Source organism: Cladophialophora carrionii, assembly GCF_000365165.1.
Source record: "Cladophialophora carrionii CBS 160.54 unplaced genomic scaffold supercont1.4, whole genome shotgun sequence".
Classification (NCBI taxonomy): domain Eukaryota; kingdom Fungi; phylum Ascomycota; class Eurotiomycetes; order Chaetothyriales; family Herpotrichiellaceae; genus Cladophialophora; species Cladophialophora carrionii.
The window spans coordinates 2,086,726-2,104,778 of NW_008481829.1; the positions used below are offsets into that span (position 1 = coordinate 2,086,726).

Consider the following 18,053-nt stretch of genomic DNA (forward strand, 5'->3'; position numbering starts at 1 on the left):
TACACCAGTACTGCTTACTCGTTGCCACATTTTAGGCCTCGTCTGCAATTCCGGGGGAGGTTCTGAATCCTCTGTTGCATGCGGAAGTTGATCCAGCAGCTTTCCGGTGAGCTACAATACGATCGATATACGGGCCGGATAGAGCGGAGCGATCAGCGGGAGAGGGAGTGGCAAGGAGGATGCTGAGAGTCGATGAGAAATAGCTCGTGAGGAGCAATGAGGGTGATGTAAAAATGGGTGTGGAATGATGCGTGATCTCACACAGATGTGATATGTTGTGTCCACGCACGCAGTAAGATATTGTAGTAGTTGATGCAGCAGCGGATGGACAAGAGACAGGCCTGCCAAGTTCCTGGCACAGTGGCTCGACGTCAAGCCTTATTGTGCCTTGCTGTGCTGCACCTGATGCAGGGTGCTTAGAAGAGGGACGGTTGAGGATGATGTTCGGCAATGCGTAATGAGCACGGAGGGGAATCTGAGAGGCGCCATCCGGGCTCAAATGATTACGATACGGAGGGTTGCCCGGTGGCCCAGCCGGCACTGTGGCTGAAGGCCCCGCTTCCCCCTCCCGTCAAGCTTTAGTTAAAGGTTCTCGTGTGCCTAAACCACCCGAGTTTGGCATGCCTTAGGCGTGCAAATTGAATCTCCAATATTGGCCCCAACCTCGTCAAGCGTGCAACGCAGCCGCCAGACATTCCAGCGCTTGCTCTTGTGCCATCTTTGAAGGCGCGTGCTGTCAGATATGCTCTCGCCATGGTCTCAGATCTGATGCGACTCCATATAACACCTTTCAGCCCCGACCTCTCGAAAGTTGTTGTGGGGCCACATCTGCTGGACGTGGTCTCCAGCATCTCCTACCATAGCATCCAGACCTTTCCCGAGAACAACTACGGGTATATTGAACTCCCTAGGATGGAAGGTGAGAAGCTAAAGAAAAAGCTTCATGGAGCAATCCTGAAAGGGAAGAAGATAAAGATTGAAGAAGCGCGGCCGAAGAAGCGAAGGCGCATCGAAGAATCCGAAGAAGAGACGGCAAGAGAGGAACCGAAGGGTACTGCCCCGGTGAAGGCGACGAAGGCGAAGAAGTCGAAACAGGAACACAATGTCGTTGCAGGACATGAGTTGCCGGCAGGCCGCAAAGTTAAGCGTGGATGGACGGAGGCACGGTCTACTAGGTCAAGCAAGAAGGACAAGCCGAAAACTCAATCATCGACCTCAAAATATACAGACAAGGACGAACTTCTATTTCGCACAAGATTGCCCGTCAACAAATCTGATCTGGGAACGAAGAAGAAAGAAAAGGGCAGGCCAAAAGGGCAGAAGAATGGAGACCACACAGTACACGAGTTCGAGAAGTCAACCCTACAACCTTCGTTCCTCAAACAAGAGGTAGGCTTGGGCATCAAGGGTAACCTGCAGTATGTTGAGGGCCAAGGATGGCTAGATGAGTCCGGCCAAGTGGTTGAGACCGAGAAGCCGGGCACGGCTAAGCTGCGTGAGATAGCCGAACCACGGCCTCGTTCGCTGCGCACACTTGCGAAAACATCGGATCAATCCTCAGCGACATCCTCGTCTTCATCAGACGAAGACGAGTCTCATGAAGCGGAAGAGATTGCCGAGCCTGCTGGGGTCGATTCCCACGATGAGACAAGTAGTTCAGGCTCCTCTTCGGCTTCAGAATCAGAAGAAACACACGAGAGCACTTCACCGCGGCCAGCATCTGACTTCGCAGAGACGAACGAGGGGCCAGAAGTGCATCCTCTGGAAGCACTCTTCAAGAAACCCAAAAATCCCGCTTCGCAGGATGTTGCAAAGCCATCGTTAGAGATTTCGACGTCATTCTCTTTCTTCGATGCCGAGAATGCTGACGATGTCGAGGAAGAGGAGGTCGTCCCGTTGACACCGTTCAGCTCCCAAGAGTATCGTTCGAGGGGTCTCCGCAGCGCCGCCCCAACGCCCGACACGGCTCATCCAAGCAGATTCAACAGCTATGGCAGTTCAGGACTCCCAGGAGATGAGGACATGGAGGAGGATGAAGAACCGCGAACACATGGACGGGCTTCCAAAGCTAAGGAACGACCCGCTGAGACGCCTTCACGTACTCAAAGCGAGTTTGAAAAGAAATTCTGGGAGAATCGAGCTGACAACAATCGAGCTTGGAAGCTGCGACGAAGGACGGTGCTTAAGGAGAAACGGCAGCGCGAAAACAAGGCACGAAGACCCCGAAATTGGTAGATGAGGGTCCGTTATCATGGGCCGCGTAGTCTAATGCCCTGTTTCACCTCAACCGGACGCCATTGGGCTGGCCGCTCATGAGCCGCAAGCCGTGGGCTGTTGTCAGATACCTCTCGCTGCGTGGTGGTTGTCACCGAGTTGTCAGGCGAGGCCTGTGCTGACTCATCATCCCATCATGCAGACTCTTCCGGCCTTCGATTGGCCGACGAGTCGTGAATCTCGGGAGCCTGAAATCCTCATCAGCTTTCCTTCGTGAGCAAGAATAACGACTTCTCCTGTCAATCTCTTGCGCTCGCCTCTCATTTTATGAAATCTGTCGTTCTGACTTCTTGGAATATGCGCCCAGGAATATAGCCAAGAAAGACCACTCTTCCAGCCCCGGCCTAGAGCTTCCGTGTAGATTCCGGACAGACCACTTCCTCAGTTCATCCTCAGCTGAACATTGATGACTTCTCTGTTGTTGTCATGACAGCTCCCGCTTTGTTGAGCACTCGCACATCGGAGTTTCGCTAGAGTCCCGCACTTCTCATGCCGCCAAAGAATCAGCGACGTTCTCATACTAAAAGCAAGAACGGGTGCTCTCAGTGCAAGGTCCGGCGCATTAAGGTCCATTTACACCTGCCCGGCCCGCCTTACTGTGTCTTGCTGACTTGATGCCTAGTGCAATGAGAGTCATCCAGTCTGCAACAATTGCGAGCGCCGCCAGATAATCTGCGACTTTTCCCTGACTCCCGGGGCAAGCAACTCGCCGAGCAATGAGACACGAACACAATCGAGCCAAGCGGGCTCTATCAGCAGCGGACTGCAACGGACGCCAACACAGCCGGTGGTGGATCCTTTCCAGCAGCCCGACCTTGTGAGCAGCAAGAAGACGACCGACTTGGACGTGACTGACCTCCGGTTGATGCACCATTTCACGAGTGTGGTTGCCCTCGACCTGGCCAATTCACAAACTCCCGAAGCGCAAGCGCTGTGGCAAGTACATGCGGTGAAGTTGGGGTTGAAGCACGAATTCCTCCTCAGAGGCATCCTCGCCGTCTCGGCTTTTCATCTCGCCTATCTTTTTCCTGACAGAAAGGCGGAATACGAGCTCATTGGGACGAGGCATCAGAGTCTTGGGCTAACAGAGTTTCAAGAGACCCTGGCGCATGTCGATGAAACCAACTGCCATGCCCTTTTCGCCTTCTCATGCTTGCTTATTGTGCTGGCCTTTGCGTCCAGTGCAAAGGAAAAGACAGAGGATTTCACACGTGACGTGCTCCATTGGTTCTATCTGCTGAGGGGTGCAAACATCGTGCTCAACATGCACCATGAGACGATACGGTGCAGCTTTCTCAAGCCGCTCTTGGATGAGATGGCTCATATGGAGACCACGGCCGCGTACAGATTTCCGGACACGGACCAGATAACAAAGCTCTTCCGAGTGTGCAATTCACCAGAGCACGATAAGGAGACGGCGCAAGCTATTGATCTCGCCATCCACTCTCTTCTCAGCACTTTCGTTCAAGCGTCCTTGCTGAAGACGAGGGGGGAAGGAACAGTCCTGGCAACATTTGTTTGGCCCATTAATCTGCCACCGAGATTTCTTGATCTCCTCAGCGAGAAACAACCTGAGGCTATGGTCATCCTCGCACATTATTGTGTCCTCATCCATTGGGGGGAGAGCGTAAAAGAAGATACTTGGTTCATCAGTGGATGGGCCGAATACATGCTCGAAACAATCACAGAGTCAATACCCGACGTCTGGCACCAGCAGCTCGATTGGCCGGCCATGATGATCACGAGGGCAGCGGAGCAACCCAGCGGCGAGCTGACGCCCGTAGCCCGCAACCGCTCTCTGACATCAATGGGCTGTGGATGATCCTATCAACCTTGATACCTCACTGAACACTCGACCTGACAGGTCCCAGGCCTCAGTGAAAACGGGTCCTTGTACATTAGGGAAAGGGGACTTTTGGTCTTTATTTGATGATATTGTGGACTGTTGTATTCTGACAGGTATTGGTACCACTATCGCGAACACAGCCCGCTCCGGAGATCGAGCAAGGTAGAAATGAAGCCAGAAGCCCCGTATGCTAAGGGAGCACCACCGAAAGAGGTGGCCCCTTTGCCTCTGCGATGTGAAGCGGAGTTGCTGCCAAGGTGGATACCGCAGAATCGACCGTTCAGACTCCACCGCTTCTGCCGCCCTTGCGCCAGCCTCGACTACACAGTACTCGTACTTCCAGATTGTAAGGACGTGTAGATGTAGGGATGGATTCTCACACATTGATCAGAGTGTCAACACGTACAAAGATAGGCAGTACAGAGTATTCGGCGCGGCCAGCGTGGCACCAGGTTGCCGGTCCGGAGAAAAGTGACACCGAGGTAGTTTTGCAGGAAGCGAGGCTGCGTGGCTGCTCGATGACATTGTTGTCTCTACACATATTCTCAGTGCTGCCCGTGACCTACAGTGTACTGTGTAGATCCGGTCTTGCTGCATATTCTGCCTCGTGCTTGCTGCCCTCCAACAGCTCCCTTCTAATTATGACGCTCCCAAAAACTAGCAGAGGACCTTGCAGCAGTCTAGACCGCAGCGCCCAAACGCTCCCAGTGGAGCCCATGTGAAACGCTTCGAGCGCCTCCTTACGACGATGAAGCTGCCACCACAACCAACCATTTCTCCCCTGACACAAAGCTCCAGTCTCCCTACACGCGCATCTTGCGTCGTCGCTATCTCGTCTTGTTGCGCTGTGCGTTTCAATCTCTCCCTCCCATTTCTTCCCTTGTCCCGCATTCATTTCTCGCGCCGTTCCCTTTCTCTACGCCAAGTTCCTTACGCGCTCACGGCCACTTCGACAGTGCCATTGCTACCCAGCGAGCAGGTCTCGTCTCTCACTTCCATTCCTTGCATTCACGAAGCATTCCTTCCACGCTCATTACATACATCTGAACGACAAGAATCGAACGCATCGAGCTTGACGACTTGAGGCGACGTCGGCAGGGCCGCAGTAGGAGCCGTGGCAGCACCAGCAACAATGGCGAACAAAATCCTCATTGTGTTCATCGTCTTCGACATCATCTTCTTGCTGTGCGCAGGCCTCCATCTGTTCATCCCCCTGTATACCCGCATGAACATCAAGAACAACACCAATGTGGACAACATCGCCTCGAACCTGCTGCTGGACCACTGTCCACTGACAGGTAAGGAACATTCACTGCTCACACAGAGGGTTCTTAATAAACATCTACTGACGACCCGTCTAGCGAGCATGGTCAATTCGGTCATCATGTTCATCACCTTCCTCCTTTCGGTGCCCGCCTTTTTCATGAACCGCAACCGCGCGTACTTGAAACTCCACGCCACAGGCGTCGTGATTTGCTCCCTCTTAACCTTCGCAATCGGCATTGACATCTGGTTCTCCACGCTACAGACCAGGAAAAACCTCGCACCCATCTGGAACAGCCAAACCCCGGCCATCCAAACCATGCTGCAAGCGAAGTTCCAGTGCTGCGGCTACAGCAACCCGGCGCTGTTTATCAAGGATGACACATGCGTCAGTGCGGCGACGGCTGCCAGGTTGGGCCCTTGCATCACGCCATTCGGGGTGTTTGCGAACAGTTTCTTAGACGTGGTGTTCACCACGTTCTTCGGCTTTGTCGCCGTGGACATGATGTTACTGTTGGCCGCGCTGTGCCTGGTCAAGGATCGCAAAGAGAAGGAGCGGTACCGACTCATTGACGAGAAACGGGGGTTCGGGCCCATCTAGACGGGTAGAGATCGTGTGACGGGGGATGTTTGGAGTCTGGGATCTGGGGCGAGGTGTCGGCATCACTGAAGCAGAGGAAGGCTGTAGAGAGGGGGTTGATATATGGTCACCCTGGCCCAGCGGAGGCTGGATGGGCAGACTCACGGACAAGAATTGTGTTCTAAATCGAAACAAGCAAAGAATCGGGACTGCGCAGATAGAAAGAGTCTGGCAAGCCCGCGATGTTTGAGAATCCGAAATGTGGGAGGGATAGCAAATGTACCATGCACGTTGTTCGGAATGGTCAGCTTAGAATTTATACAAACACTACATGTGTATGTGGAACTCATGATGGATGAATCGACTCAGTCATTTTCACTCGCCGCTTACGAGTTATCACTTGTCACTCGATTCGACTACTTCAATAGCCAGGGCCTTTTCAAATCGGGGGAAACTACATTTCTATTGAACGCGCAAGTCATAGGACGTGAGTGTCGTGAGTGTGTGCTCGTACCGCCCTGTGGCCCGTTTGACTTTCTCGTGCCTGGAAGTTGCCGCCGCTGATCGTCCAGCGCGTCGATCAGCATCGGTTATCGACATCGTCATGTTCCGCCTCGCAAATCTGCCCTCGTCCAGACAAAGTAGGAATAAGTACTGTACGTATGTAGATTGAGCTACCAAGGCACGACGGCTACTCGTATTTTCTACATTCTTTGCTTCATTTTGTCAATGTGATCAGGCTGGTGCTCCTACCCCGGCCAACGATATCGCCAAGCAGGGGCTCTCTTGGACGGCGAGCGACGTGGTGTGACTAGGGGGAGCAAGCAAGAAACTATATGACATGGTGGCGGTGGTCCGTGGGATCACTGTGACTGACTGAACCCGACGAAGCCTGAAGACGGGTCGAAAATGGCGTGGACGTTGGTCACGCCGTCCTCGAGAGGTATCGGCTTCGCGTTGACGCGCCATCTAGTGCGGACGCTTCCTCCAACAGTCCCGATTGTCGCAACAGTACGATCAGACCTACCGGGGGTCAAGGAGAACCTGCTTGCATCACTTGAGCTGTCACCAGAACAAGCAGCCAGGCTGGATGTTCGAGAGTGTGACGTCCTGTCCGAACCGTCCATCGAGCAGCTGGCAGGATATTGCAGAGATCGATATAATGACAGATCCAGGGACAAAAACGCGCACTTGCGCTTGGGATTCATGATTCCTGGCATGTTGGTCCCCGAGAAGGCACCGGACAAGATAGAGTACGAGTCGGCTTTGAACACACTGAAGCTCAACCTCCTGGCACCCATGATGCTCGTGAAGCATTTCGCCGGCTTCCTACCACGAAAACCAACATCCCTTGAGCCAGAGGAGGGTCTTCCCGATCCGGCTGTACTGGCATTGATGAGTGCCCGGGTCGGCTCCATAGGCGACAACCGCTTAGGTGGATGGTACAGCTATCGTGCGTCAAAGGCAGGCTTGGGCCAGCTCGTCAAGTGCACCGATATCTTCCTGAAGATGAAGAATGGTCCCAAAGCAACGTGCATCGGGCTCCATCCGGGGACGGTCAAAACTAGCCTGAGTAAGGAATTTTGGGAAAGCACACCCAAGGAAAAGCTATTCAGTCCCGAGTTCGCCGCGGAAAGGTTGCTCAGGGTCGTCAAAGGACTCGAAGAAAGCGGTGGGGGAAGGTGTTGGGACTGGCAAGGCAAAGAGATTCCTCCATGATTTGCATCGTATTGTTTTATACATACGGAGTAGGACATTGCCGATGAGTAAGTGAACTCCACGAGGCTGTCATGCATCAGACAAAGGACTTGATTGATGTCCTTCTAAAGCTCTCTTTGGCTCAGTTTTGCCGCACAGGATGACTGAGGATGATGTGCCGCTCAGTCAGTAGGCAATGCCGGTGGACTCCGAATACCGGGCCGAGTACAGTGGCAGCAGATGTGGAGATATAGGTATAAAGTGCAAAGCAGAATAAGTCGGTGTCATGCCTTTCGATGTGATATGTTATGCGTTATATGCGAGCTTACTGTGTTCTTCTGCCACTAGTTCCCGGACATTCCTGATGGCTATGCAATGCGGATAACGTGGGAAGCGTGGAAGCTGGAGGGCCACGGAGTGCACAGTGGTTGGTGGCGGTGATGAATCAGCTGGTCTTTGGGGCTGTGTTGCTAATCTTGGGGCTAGCCAGCCCTGGGATGCGCTAGAGAGCAAGCCTCGGGCTGGAAAACTGGGGTGGGTGGTGGAGGGGGAGAAATTGTCGAGCAAGAGATCGCCCTGGGTGAAGCAGCTGGAAGGGATCCAGGTCCGCTGGAGATTGAGATCTGAGTGTACCCAGTATTTGCGAGTACACAGGAGACCGCTATTCAGGACAGAGACGAATTCTGTGAAGCGCGTCGTTCGAGGAGCGTCTAGAGTTTCCGCTGCTCCCGGATAAGACTGGAAAACACGACCCTGTGAGCACTTGTGTGCAGCCGCAGTGGCAGCCCGTGATCAAAGTGCAGCAGCGCGCCCGTGAGCCTGAGTGATAGCCTGCTGGGTAAGCTAGAGAGACGCAGGAGCAAACTAGCGACTGGGCCTAGTTGGGTGGGCCGCGCTTCGAGTGGGCTTCCGGCAGAACTGACCACTGCGAGCCCAGCTTTGGTTCAGCCAGTGGATTTTTGTGCTGAACCTGCGAAGAGTCGGGGAAAGAATGATCCGCTACTGTGCACAGCCAATTACAGCCGCTTTGGCCCCGTAGCTGCCAGTGAGTGTCCGGCAGCCTCTGTCTACAAAAGGCAGGCAGCTGCCGCTATGCCCTTTCCGACTCCCTTTCCTCTCTCGTCCATTTGTCTGCCCGCCCTGTGCACAGCGACAGAACGGTGACAGTGCATTTCGCAACGCGTTTCGCAGTGCTCCTTTCCTCGAAGGCTCATCCGAGTATCACTTGTACCTTCTGTGCACAGGTACCCAGCCTTGGTACTTGTTGGGTGTCCAGCCGCCAAGTCCCGGACCTCGACGTCGATTGTCGGCCACTCTGCCTGTCCACTCAATCCCACTGAATCGACCATCTCTCCTGCTCGACGCATTAATATTTGTGTCGATTTCAATTGGGGACTTCCACTTCTGGGAGTGTCTGTCACTGAATCGGTACGTACGGCGTCCTGTTCTCGCTCGGATTTCCTTTTTTTGCATGTTTACTCGACCGAAAACGTGAGGATCGTCTCTCCCATCATTCATTTCGAGGACGTCTTTCGACACGACCAACCCCTTGTTCCACGAGAGCTGCTGCAGCCGACATGAATCTGGAAGAACGGCGCCTCGATCCACCCTTGTTCGAAATGGAAGTTCTCGACACCTCTCTATCCGGGGGATCTGTTCGCCAGAAGTTGAGCAAGACCACCTCGAGACCGGACAAAGTGAGCAACAGAACAGGTGGAGTCTCCACCGGGTCCTCGCCAAGACTAGGCTTCAGACCCCAGTTTTTGTCATCAGTAACTTGTCGACCATTGGCCAGCACCAACACCTAGGGCGGCCTTCAGTTGCAACCCAGCGAGACCCGGCATCTCTCAGACCACCTGTTGCAGACGTGGCCCACCAGGCTCCATCCCACCAGCCCACCAGCCCACCAGCCCACCTGTTTTTGCCGTCTGGATTCCGCCGACGACTGCCGCCCCTCTTTCAGTTGGTCCTCCCTTCGACTTCTTTTCCTCCTTCAGACTTCGAGCTCGTCCTTGCCCGCCATACCCTTTTTCACCACATTCTCCAGCCCATACAGAAAGTGGTTACTTCCTCTGTATCCAACATCCACTTCTGTCCATTTGCAGTTTGACAGTTGCACATCCCCTTCCAATCCACAAAGCTTGACCCTGCTGCCTTTGCAGTGCTCGTCATTTACCCCGGATTGCCCTGGTGCAAGTGTGATCCTCGCCTGTACCTGCGCCTGCCGCACCCCGTGAATTGCACTTTCCCGAGTACGTGTTTGTGAAGTGTTTCTCAATATCCAATGCATGGCTTTGCTCCTCCTCCTTCACCATTCTGCGCTCTTCACTTGCTGCCGTTACTGACAGTCACTTCCCAATCAGATCCTTGACCCAGTGCAGCTGCCTCTGCACAACTTGATTGCACCACTTCTAAAAAGGTAGTCCATCCGTCGACCAACTTCCGGTTTGGTCTATTGACACTTAACTTCTTTCGGCAGCCGTCGTCAGACTCGGTTTATTTCACAACGACATATCATGGCGGACATCACCGATCCCTCTGGTGGCCTTGACCATCCTTCTCCCGGCGATGACCTCGCGGGCAATGGAGTCGATTCGCGAGGCACCAAGAGACCCCGAGCGTCCATGGCAGGTGACGACGATGACGATGACGACGAGAAAGGCGGAAGAGAACGCAGAAAAATCGAGATCAAGTTCATCCAAGACAAGTCGCGCCGCCACATCACCTTCTCCAAGAGAAAAGCCGGCATCATGAAGAAGGTAGGCGCAGTCATGACTCTGAATGGCGAAGCTCGTCACTGACACACCGCCTAGGCATACGAACTGTCCGTCCTTACCGGCACTCAAGTGCTTCTGCTGGTCGTGTCAGAGACTGGTCTGGTTTACACCTTCACGACCCCTAAGCTGCAACCTCTCGTGACCAAAGCCGAGGGCAAGAATCTCATCCAGGTATGTGTTAGAACCAGAGTCCTCTATGGCCTGTCACTTACTTTTCTCCAGGCATGCTTGAACGCTCCCGAACCCTCCGGCAATGAGAATGGTGTTGATGCTACTGATGATGTTCCCTCGCCCGAAGATGTTCCGCCGATGCCTCCGGCCGCTGGTGTTCCCCGAGCCGCGCCTCATACTGGCTATGCCATGACTCCCGAACAGCAACAAGCTATGTATTACCAGCAGATGCAACAACAAAATCAGGGTGGCCAGTATGGCGGCATGCCCCAGATGCCTCAACATCAACGTGCATAGGAACCACCAGATTATCTGAACCCATTGATACCCAACCCTTCGACTGGTACGCCTGACGCAGAGACTAAAGTGTCTCAATAATCAGCTTTCCTCTTCGCTGCCGCCTGTATGGTGATGTCGGCGATGAGGCAGAGTCCGTTCGGCAGCTCAGTGAAATCGGCGTCTTTGAGATTTGCTCAGTCGACATCGACCCCGGAGTTCTTTCGCGGATAGGTTGCTTGCAGAGGTGATTTTGTCTCTCGAGTTCGGTATCCTCAGCTGCCACTGTGTATGGATCAGTATGTTGAGGACTGGAGTATTGGAACGGTGAGCAAAGACTGGCAATCGGAGCAAGAATACTTCTAGCGAGAGCATCATGGTCCATATGTCGTGCCTTTTACGGGCACAGAAAATGTCAAGAGATCCACCGCGTGCACGGTTTGCTAATCCAGCATCTTGTCTCTCAACATGTCCACTTCTCCATATGAACGAAGCGAAGATTGTGTCTACTCCCCTCCTCGCCGTCGTATCTACCTGCATTTGGTTCTACAGTTTGCTCGGAACCCATCTCGGGGCTCTCTTCTCTACAAAGGCCCTGACGCCCTCGTGAATGTTCTCGCCCTCATTCAGTCTCTTCGAATAGATCTCCACGATGCTCTGAGTCGCGTGCTCGGCAGACCCGTCCTCCCAGCCCTGAATGATACCTGCTCGGGAGATGATGACACTGTCAGGACTATTCCCAGCAATTTCCTTTGCATACTCCAGAGCCTTTTTGACGACCGGCCTCTCCAGCACGTCTGCATCCACAGGTGCGTCGTCGGTGACGAAATTCACCAATCCCCAAGCGCCCGCCTCAGCGGCACTAACTGTGCGTCCCGTGAGCGCCATTTCCATCGCCCTCGGCTTGCCCAACGTCCTCACGAGCCGCGGCAACGCGCCCGCCAGCGCAATCACGCCCCTCTTCACCTCTGGGAGAGCAAACTGAGCGGACCGAGCAGCAACCACCAAATCCATGTTGGCGACCATTTCCATGCCGCCCCCAAAGGCCAGCCCATTGATGGCCCCGATGATGGGTTTCTTGCCCATCCTCCTGGATATGCCGCCGAAGCCTGATCTGGGAGTCTCCCTCCTTCCGTCTCCGGCGCTTTTCCCGGCCGCGCGCGCGGCATTGTTCTCATTCCATTCCTTCAGATCGGCGCCGGCGCAGAACGCGCGGCCCGCCCCGGTGATGACGGCGCAGCGTAGCGAGGGTTCATTGTCGTACCATTCAAACAGGCCGTGCAGGGCGTGATGCATCGAGGTGGACAGGCAGTTGAGACCTCGCGGGTTGTTCAGCACGACTAGCAGCGTATCTGGCGTGGGGAAGAGGAGGATCGTCTTGGGCGTCGAGGGGGGCGGCGTGCCCAGGGAGGATGGGTAGGCGGGCATGTTACTGTCAATTGCCTTGCTTGGCTTGGTTTTGGTTCTCTGTAGAGTATGGCGAGTAATGTGATCTGATCTCAGAGTGTCCTTGATTGGATTCGTCGTGGGTATGTCACACGCGTCGATGTCACGGATCGAATATGGTACTGCGACTTGTACCTGTGCTTGTGCTTCTGCCTACGGATATGGCCCGGATGCTGACACCGACGGGTCCTCGACGCTGGTGTGCAAATCGTAGCGTATCGAAGTATGCTGTACTCTCAGAATATTCTGTTCGTGCCGCAATGACTATGCCATGCAAGTTAGTATGTACTGTGTATGTACTCCGTAATGTCGAGCCCTAACCCGCTCACCCACCAAGCAGACTCCTCTCCACACGGGGCCATGGGCGGTGTCAAGCAAGGAGCAAGGGAGAGGGGAGTTGTAAAAGCCAGGTACCGTATTGAGGGGCGTTCACTCAATACTCACTCAATACTCACTCGCTCGCTTCAGACACTTACCTGCTTCACTTCGTCAAGTCGTCAAATTGTCAAGTATAGCAGTCACAACTCCAGCTCCGAGTTCCAAAGTCCACCCACGACGCAGTGTCCAAATTTGGGAAAACTTCCAAGCTACAAAGATCCTCTGTCGTGCCGTCAAAATGGCTTGCTCCGTGAATCGTAAGTCCATACACGGATAAATGGCAATGATTGTCGTGAGGAATGGATAAAAGACAAACAGCACCTCCGATTCGGGGCTATCCACACACTCTCTACAAAACATAGCCGAGGCACAAATTCAGTACTTGTATCACGCCGACTGACCGACTGACCGACTGACCGACTAACCACAGTGGAACCCACGATTAGTTAAACGTCCTGTGCGGGGCCACCAGGCATGCTGTTGAGAGGGAACGAAGGCTCTGCTGAGTACGCCGCGGTGGTGTACAGACCCGGCTCGCCAATTTGCGATAATACATACGCGCTCACTCGCCGCAATGGGACGCTCCAGCGCCCGCCATATTCTGGATATGAGGCGTGTAGGCCAAAGTGGTCTCTTTTCACGGAGGATACTGAGGGCATAATGCCGCTGTCAAAGGTCTGAAGTCGGGACGTGGGCACGGGCACAAATACAGGACCTACTTTATACAGAATACTCGGTGCCTGCCCAGGCCAACTTTAGTCGGGGGTTCGGGAAAAACAGCAACAGAGATACAGTATGCAGTCGTGGAGGGTTGGCGCGGCATCAAATGACACTGGCTGGTGTGAACGTGTAGGAGAGCCCGTGCAATTCTTGAATGCGCCGTAATCGTTTGGGACCTTCTGCGCAAGCGAATCAAACCTCGACCTCGACACTCTGCGACGAGCCGCGACGGAGCTCATATTTCAGCCTTGATATGCCATGCTCTGGCGATTCCCCAGCTCGACTATCGTCATCTTGAGCTGCCCGGGTTAGATGACCAGCCCGGAAGCCCTCATTCTCTCCTGTGTCCCCTTGAAAACCACGCCACCCCATAGGCCTTCCTTATCGTCCTTCACGTCAATGACCCCTTCGGGCTCCGGAACGATCATCATCGCCCTCCCATGTAGGCTCTCGTCGACGGCGAATCTGCATGCCACGTCAACTACCTTGTCGACATGGACGAAAGTGAAGCCTTTGCCTGGAGCCATCCCCGCCGCGGCGAACACTTCCAGGCCGTTCTGCACCATCGGCGTGTCCATAAAATACGGCGCCAGACAGTTCGTGCGGACGTCTAGACGCGGTGTCTCGTGGCGGAGGCCGCGAAAGAGACCTCGAATGCCGACTACCAGAAGTTAGATATAGCACATGAGCCCTGAAGCCGTTTGCTAAGTTGCCGAAAGATAATGATGTCTTGAACTTGCGTGGGCGTCGTCTAACAGACAAGCAGGACCGTGTTGCGTAGGTCGTGCCCACCAACACAGAGCACATCAAGTCAATACTCACACTTGGATGTATGATAGTCCGCAAAGTTTCCCACATCCGTGTAGGCCACCGTCGAGCTGATCAGGATGAGCAGACTTTGAAAATTGCGATCCGTGCGAAACTCCAGGCCCGTCATTGCTCCCAGTGGCCGTCCGGTCTAGGTTCATGTACCACAGCGCAAGGTAGGCGCTGTTGTAGATGCCCAGGAGATTCACGTCGAGAGCGGGATGGCGCAATTGAGGCGGAGTGACACGTTCCTCCTCCCGTTGCCCTTTGATCACCATGTCCACAAGGCTTCCCGGCTCACCGATGACGCCTGCCACCAAAGCAGCGACGTCAACGGACTTACTTGGAGAGGTTCGAATGGCGTGTTCAAATGCTTCCACGGAGCTGGCGTGGTCCGTCACGTCGCAACGGACAAGTGTGGCGGAGAGGCCTTTGGATTCGAGCTCGGCGACAATGGGGCTGCCACCCTCGGTGTCCACATCCGCGATGGTGACATGGGCGCCTCCATGAGCAAAGCGCTCGACAATGGCAAGGCCTAGCCCGGATGCTCCGCCTGCTCCGTGGCAGCAGTATAACAGCCTGATATTGCATGCCGACCTTCTGGCTCTCGTGTCGATGGATTGTCGACGTTTCTTTGGCAATTACCCACGCACTTACCTATGACAATGGCGGACTTGCCGCCGCGGGCAGAGAGATCGACTTCATTCGACATGTTGCACGAGACCAAATGCCACTAGTGTGTAGTTGTGGATCGAGGAGCCGGGGCGGGTCTTTTTACCCTTCGGCCTAAGCACTGCCAGACAGATGCAACTGAAGCCTGATACAAAGAGCGGTCAGGGCCACGTGTAACCCGAGAGTTCTGGCAGCGGGCGAGGCCAGCCTTCCACAGACGATCCTCCGCGAGGTGGTTTGGAGAGGCTGGAACAGGCTTCACGAGCTCGTGTCCCAGTCTCACCAGTACTTGTGCGCGGGAGTTTGCACGAATGCACCAGTTTTGGCTGCGCCAGACTTCACCGTGAGAAAGTCCGGGCCGGTGCAGAATCCTAGTGCATGAAGATATAGAGAGGGTCTGGTAGAGGTACCCTAGGTCTTGCTCGGTGTCGGCCATGGAATTCCGTCGGGTTGGCCTGTTCCACAGCCTGGCAGTCAGCGTGTCACTGCATGGCCCTTTCGTGCCGTAATAGAATGTGCCAAGTCCAGCCAGCACCATGGGAGGGTCTTACCGATGCTCAGATCCATGAAGCGGATCGATTCGAACCTTTGCAAGTTATGTAGTTGAGGAGAATGTTACGTGAGCCACCGACAACTTCTGAGCCACAAGCTGTATATCAACGATGGATACGCTCTTCCGTTCCATGAGTATGGTGTGGCAATGTCCTACTGTCATGCTCGTCCTCCTATAGCATGTGGCGCCCCGGATCTTTGTTCGCGCTTTGCCAGGTCGGATGTGGCTTTCACAAAGTTAGACTCGGAGATTCGTCACTTATCTTGTGCTGGAACTCGGGGTTTCCGAAAGTTCACAACAAACCGAGCAGACCGAGCAGACCTGCCGGCTACAGGGGATGATTCCGAATCCAGCCCAGTCAGTCGCCAAGGTTCTAGCTAAAATACACATCCGCCTGCGCTGTACTATGTATGTCCTTTGGCCATAAATTGAAACCTAGCAATGAAGTACCCTTACGCAGACAAGGTGGAAGGCAATACTTAGATACCAGCTTTCGAACAGTCAAAAGCAATAAGCCGGCGTCAATGTTAGTCCCTTAGCGCCCTCCATCTTCGTGTCATAATCCTTTCACTGGCCTCCCATTGATCTCTGTGGAGCAAGATGTTGGGCAAAGTCGGTCTGGCCCGTAGATGCCGAATGCCGCAGCCTTTGCGCACGTGGCTCGATCTGGGAATGCAAATCGTTCGTAGGTTTATCTTCGGTTTCTGAAAAGCGGTACGCCTACAGCACTTCCCGATCTGAACCCATACCGTCGGCCACTTGCTCAAGAAGCAGATTCCTGCTGTGAATAAACAACACAGACCGGGGAAGACGGTAATTGGCCTCGGAAATCTCGATTCACAGATTCATGAAGCAACAAGGTCCGCAGGTACAGCCAAGACTGGCTTGAATGGTATCATCACGCTGTCTTCGTGGAAAACGCTTATGCTATCAACACTCATAGCACTTCTCGTGCAAGCGAATCTATTTGTGAGAGAACTGGTGCCCTTTCCTCGGGCGCGGCGAAAATAATCCACGAACTATCCCGTCAGTCCATAGAAGTCCACGGAGTCCTCATCACCTCTCCCAATCCACAAGGATGGTAGGTTTCATGAAGTGTCATTGCGTCATGCTTACTTCTTCTCGCTCTGCACGAGCTTCACCTTCTCCAAGACCTTGGGATACAGAGGGTGGCTAGACTCAAGGCCGGTCAGTTTGGTGGTGGCTTCCTCGGCACTCATTTCGCTCAGAATCTTGGCCAGTTCCTTACTCTCATCATCACCTTCGACATTCTGGAAGCGCAGAGCCATCTCCACACCACGGATAAGAGCGGTGACATCGTACCCGCGTTCGGCTAGTTGCGCGGCGGGGCCGATGAAGCGCTCCTTACGACCAAGCTTTCGGAGCGGGGCACGGCCGACACGAACGGGGACGTCTTCGAGGTGAGGGTTGGAAATGCGGTGAATGATGGTGTCAACGTATTTCTGTTGCTCCTCGGGAGTGATGCCGTGCTTGCCGCTAATGAGGTGTGCTGTCTCTTCCAAGGCCTCGTGGACCTCCTGCCGGATCTCTGGATCAGCCATGGCTTCATGGATGGTCTTGAGCCCCTTGTAGTAGCCGAAGTAGGCAGCTGTGGCGTGGCTGGTATTGACGGTGAAAAGCTTGCGCTCAATGTATGGCTCCAAATCCTCGACCCAGTGAATACCCTTGACCTCAGGGTGACCTGACTTGAAACCAGTGGTCTCCACGCACCACTCGTAGAAGCTCTCGATGACAACGTCAAGATTGGCATGTGGAGGTTGAGTTGGAACAATTCTGTCAATAGCGGAATTGCCAAACTCGGCCTTGGAGTCGAGGTCCTTGAGCACTTCAGGCTTCATGTTCTTCTCGTCCGTGATAAGGGCCTTGAGAGCGTCTGTTGCATTGATCATGTTCTCGCAGGCAATGACAGCAAGTGGCTTGGACTTTGTTCTTGCGGCAATGCCATCGGCAATGGGCTTAGCGATAAACTTGAGGACGTTCGGACCGACGGCGCAGGTGACAATGTCTGCATCGGCAATACACTTGACGACCTCGTCCATGCTGTACTTGGAGTTGAGCGCGCGGTAGTTTGTGATTGTCTTGCTCTTCTCTCCATCTTCTCCAACCTCAGTGATCTTGTATGATTTGGATTCGTTGATTCGGTTGATGAGATCGTCAACAACATCGACGAAGATCACCTCGTAGCCGCTCTCGTGGAGGAGTTCAGCGATAAAGCCACGACCGATGTTGCCACCGCCGAAGTGGACGGCGGTACCCTTCGTCATTTTGAGTTAATGACTGTATTTGAGAGTGATGATGAGGCTGTGTCGAGGGGTTTTTCGTTGGGAAGGTCGAGGATGTGAGACGGAAAGTTGTGCAAGTGTCTGCTTTCAGGGTCTCCTATCAAGTCAATAAATTGACACACAGAACTGACGGAGCGATGATACGGCCACGCACATACAATCTCTGATCTAGCTTGAGCTCTGTCTCAGAGGTCAAGGAGGAGAGTACTGTTGCGAGATGGACGGTCTTTGATAGAAGTTCAAGGCCTCTGAGAAGAAAATTCAGAGATCGGAGGGAAATATTTATGGC

General features: G+C 54.0%; 8 protein-coding genes across 8 annotated transcripts; 5 read left to right on the forward strand and 3 right to left on the reverse strand.

Moving 5' to 3' along the window:
- Nucleotides 1–753: 753 nt before the first annotated feature.
- On the forward strand, nt 754–2,235 carry G647_05409 (uncharacterized protein; the record flags this gene model as incomplete). Its single annotated transcript, XM_008729740.1, has 1 exon — nt 754–2,235. The coding sequence occupies one exon, from the start codon at nt 754–756 to the stop codon at nt 2,233–2,235; it is 1,482 nt and encodes a 493-aa protein (XP_008727962.1).
- Nucleotides 2,236–2,763: 528 nt separating this feature from the next.
- G647_05410 (uncharacterized protein) lies at nt 2,764–4,096 on the forward strand (the record flags this gene model as incomplete). The annotated part of the gene is made up of 2 exons (XM_008729741.1): nt 2,764–2,841; nt 2,897–4,096. The coding sequence occupies 2 exons, from the start codon at nt 2,764–2,766 to the stop codon at nt 4,094–4,096; spliced, it is 1,278 nt and encodes a 425-aa protein (XP_008727963.1).
- Nucleotides 4,097–5,252: 1,156 nt separating this feature from the next.
- Nucleotides 5,253–5,984, forward strand: G647_05411 (uncharacterized protein; the record flags this gene model as incomplete). Its single annotated transcript, XM_008729742.1, has 2 exons — nt 5,253–5,418; nt 5,482–5,984. 2 exons carry the CDS (start codon nt 5,253–5,255, stop codon nt 5,982–5,984), a joined length of 669 nt encoding a protein of 222 aa, XP_008727964.1.
- Nucleotides 5,985–6,872: 888 nt separating this feature from the next.
- On the forward strand, nt 6,873–7,682 carry G647_05412 (uncharacterized protein; the record flags this gene model as incomplete). Its single annotated transcript, XM_008729743.1, has 1 exon — nt 6,873–7,682. The coding sequence occupies one exon, from the start codon at nt 6,873–6,875 to the stop codon at nt 7,680–7,682; it is 810 nt and encodes a 269-aa protein (XP_008727965.1).
- A 2,495-nt stretch (nt 7,683–10,177) lies between these two features.
- On the forward strand, nt 10,178–10,906 carry G647_05413 (uncharacterized protein; the record flags this gene model as incomplete). The annotated part of the gene is made up of 3 exons (XM_008729744.1): nt 10,178–10,420; nt 10,475–10,609; nt 10,661–10,906. 3 exons carry the CDS (start codon nt 10,178–10,180, stop codon nt 10,904–10,906), a joined length of 624 nt encoding a protein of 207 aa, XP_008727966.1.
- A 525-nt stretch (nt 10,907–11,431) lies between these two features.
- On the reverse strand, nt 11,432–12,313 carry G647_05414 (uncharacterized protein; the record flags this gene model as incomplete). The annotated part of the gene is made up of 1 exon (XM_008729745.1): nt 11,432–12,313. One exon carries the CDS (start codon nt 12,311–12,313, stop codon nt 11,432–11,434), a length of 882 nt encoding a protein of 293 aa, XP_008727967.1.
- A 1,424-nt stretch (nt 12,314–13,737) lies between these two features.
- G647_05415 (uncharacterized protein) lies at nt 13,738–14,948 on the reverse strand (the record flags this gene model as incomplete). The annotated part of the gene is made up of 4 exons (XM_008729746.1): nt 13,738–14,090; nt 14,252–14,307; nt 14,402–14,789; nt 14,894–14,948. 4 exons carry the CDS (start codon nt 14,946–14,948, stop codon nt 13,738–13,740), a joined length of 852 nt encoding a protein of 283 aa, XP_008727968.1.
- A 1,625-nt stretch (nt 14,949–16,573) lies between these two features.
- Nucleotides 16,574–17,746, reverse strand: G647_05416 (uncharacterized protein; the record flags this gene model as incomplete). Its single annotated transcript, XM_008729747.1, has 1 exon — nt 16,574–17,746. One exon carries the CDS (start codon nt 17,744–17,746, stop codon nt 16,574–16,576), a length of 1,173 nt encoding a protein of 390 aa, XP_008727969.1.
- Between the last annotated feature and the right edge of the window lie 307 nt (nt 17,747–18,053).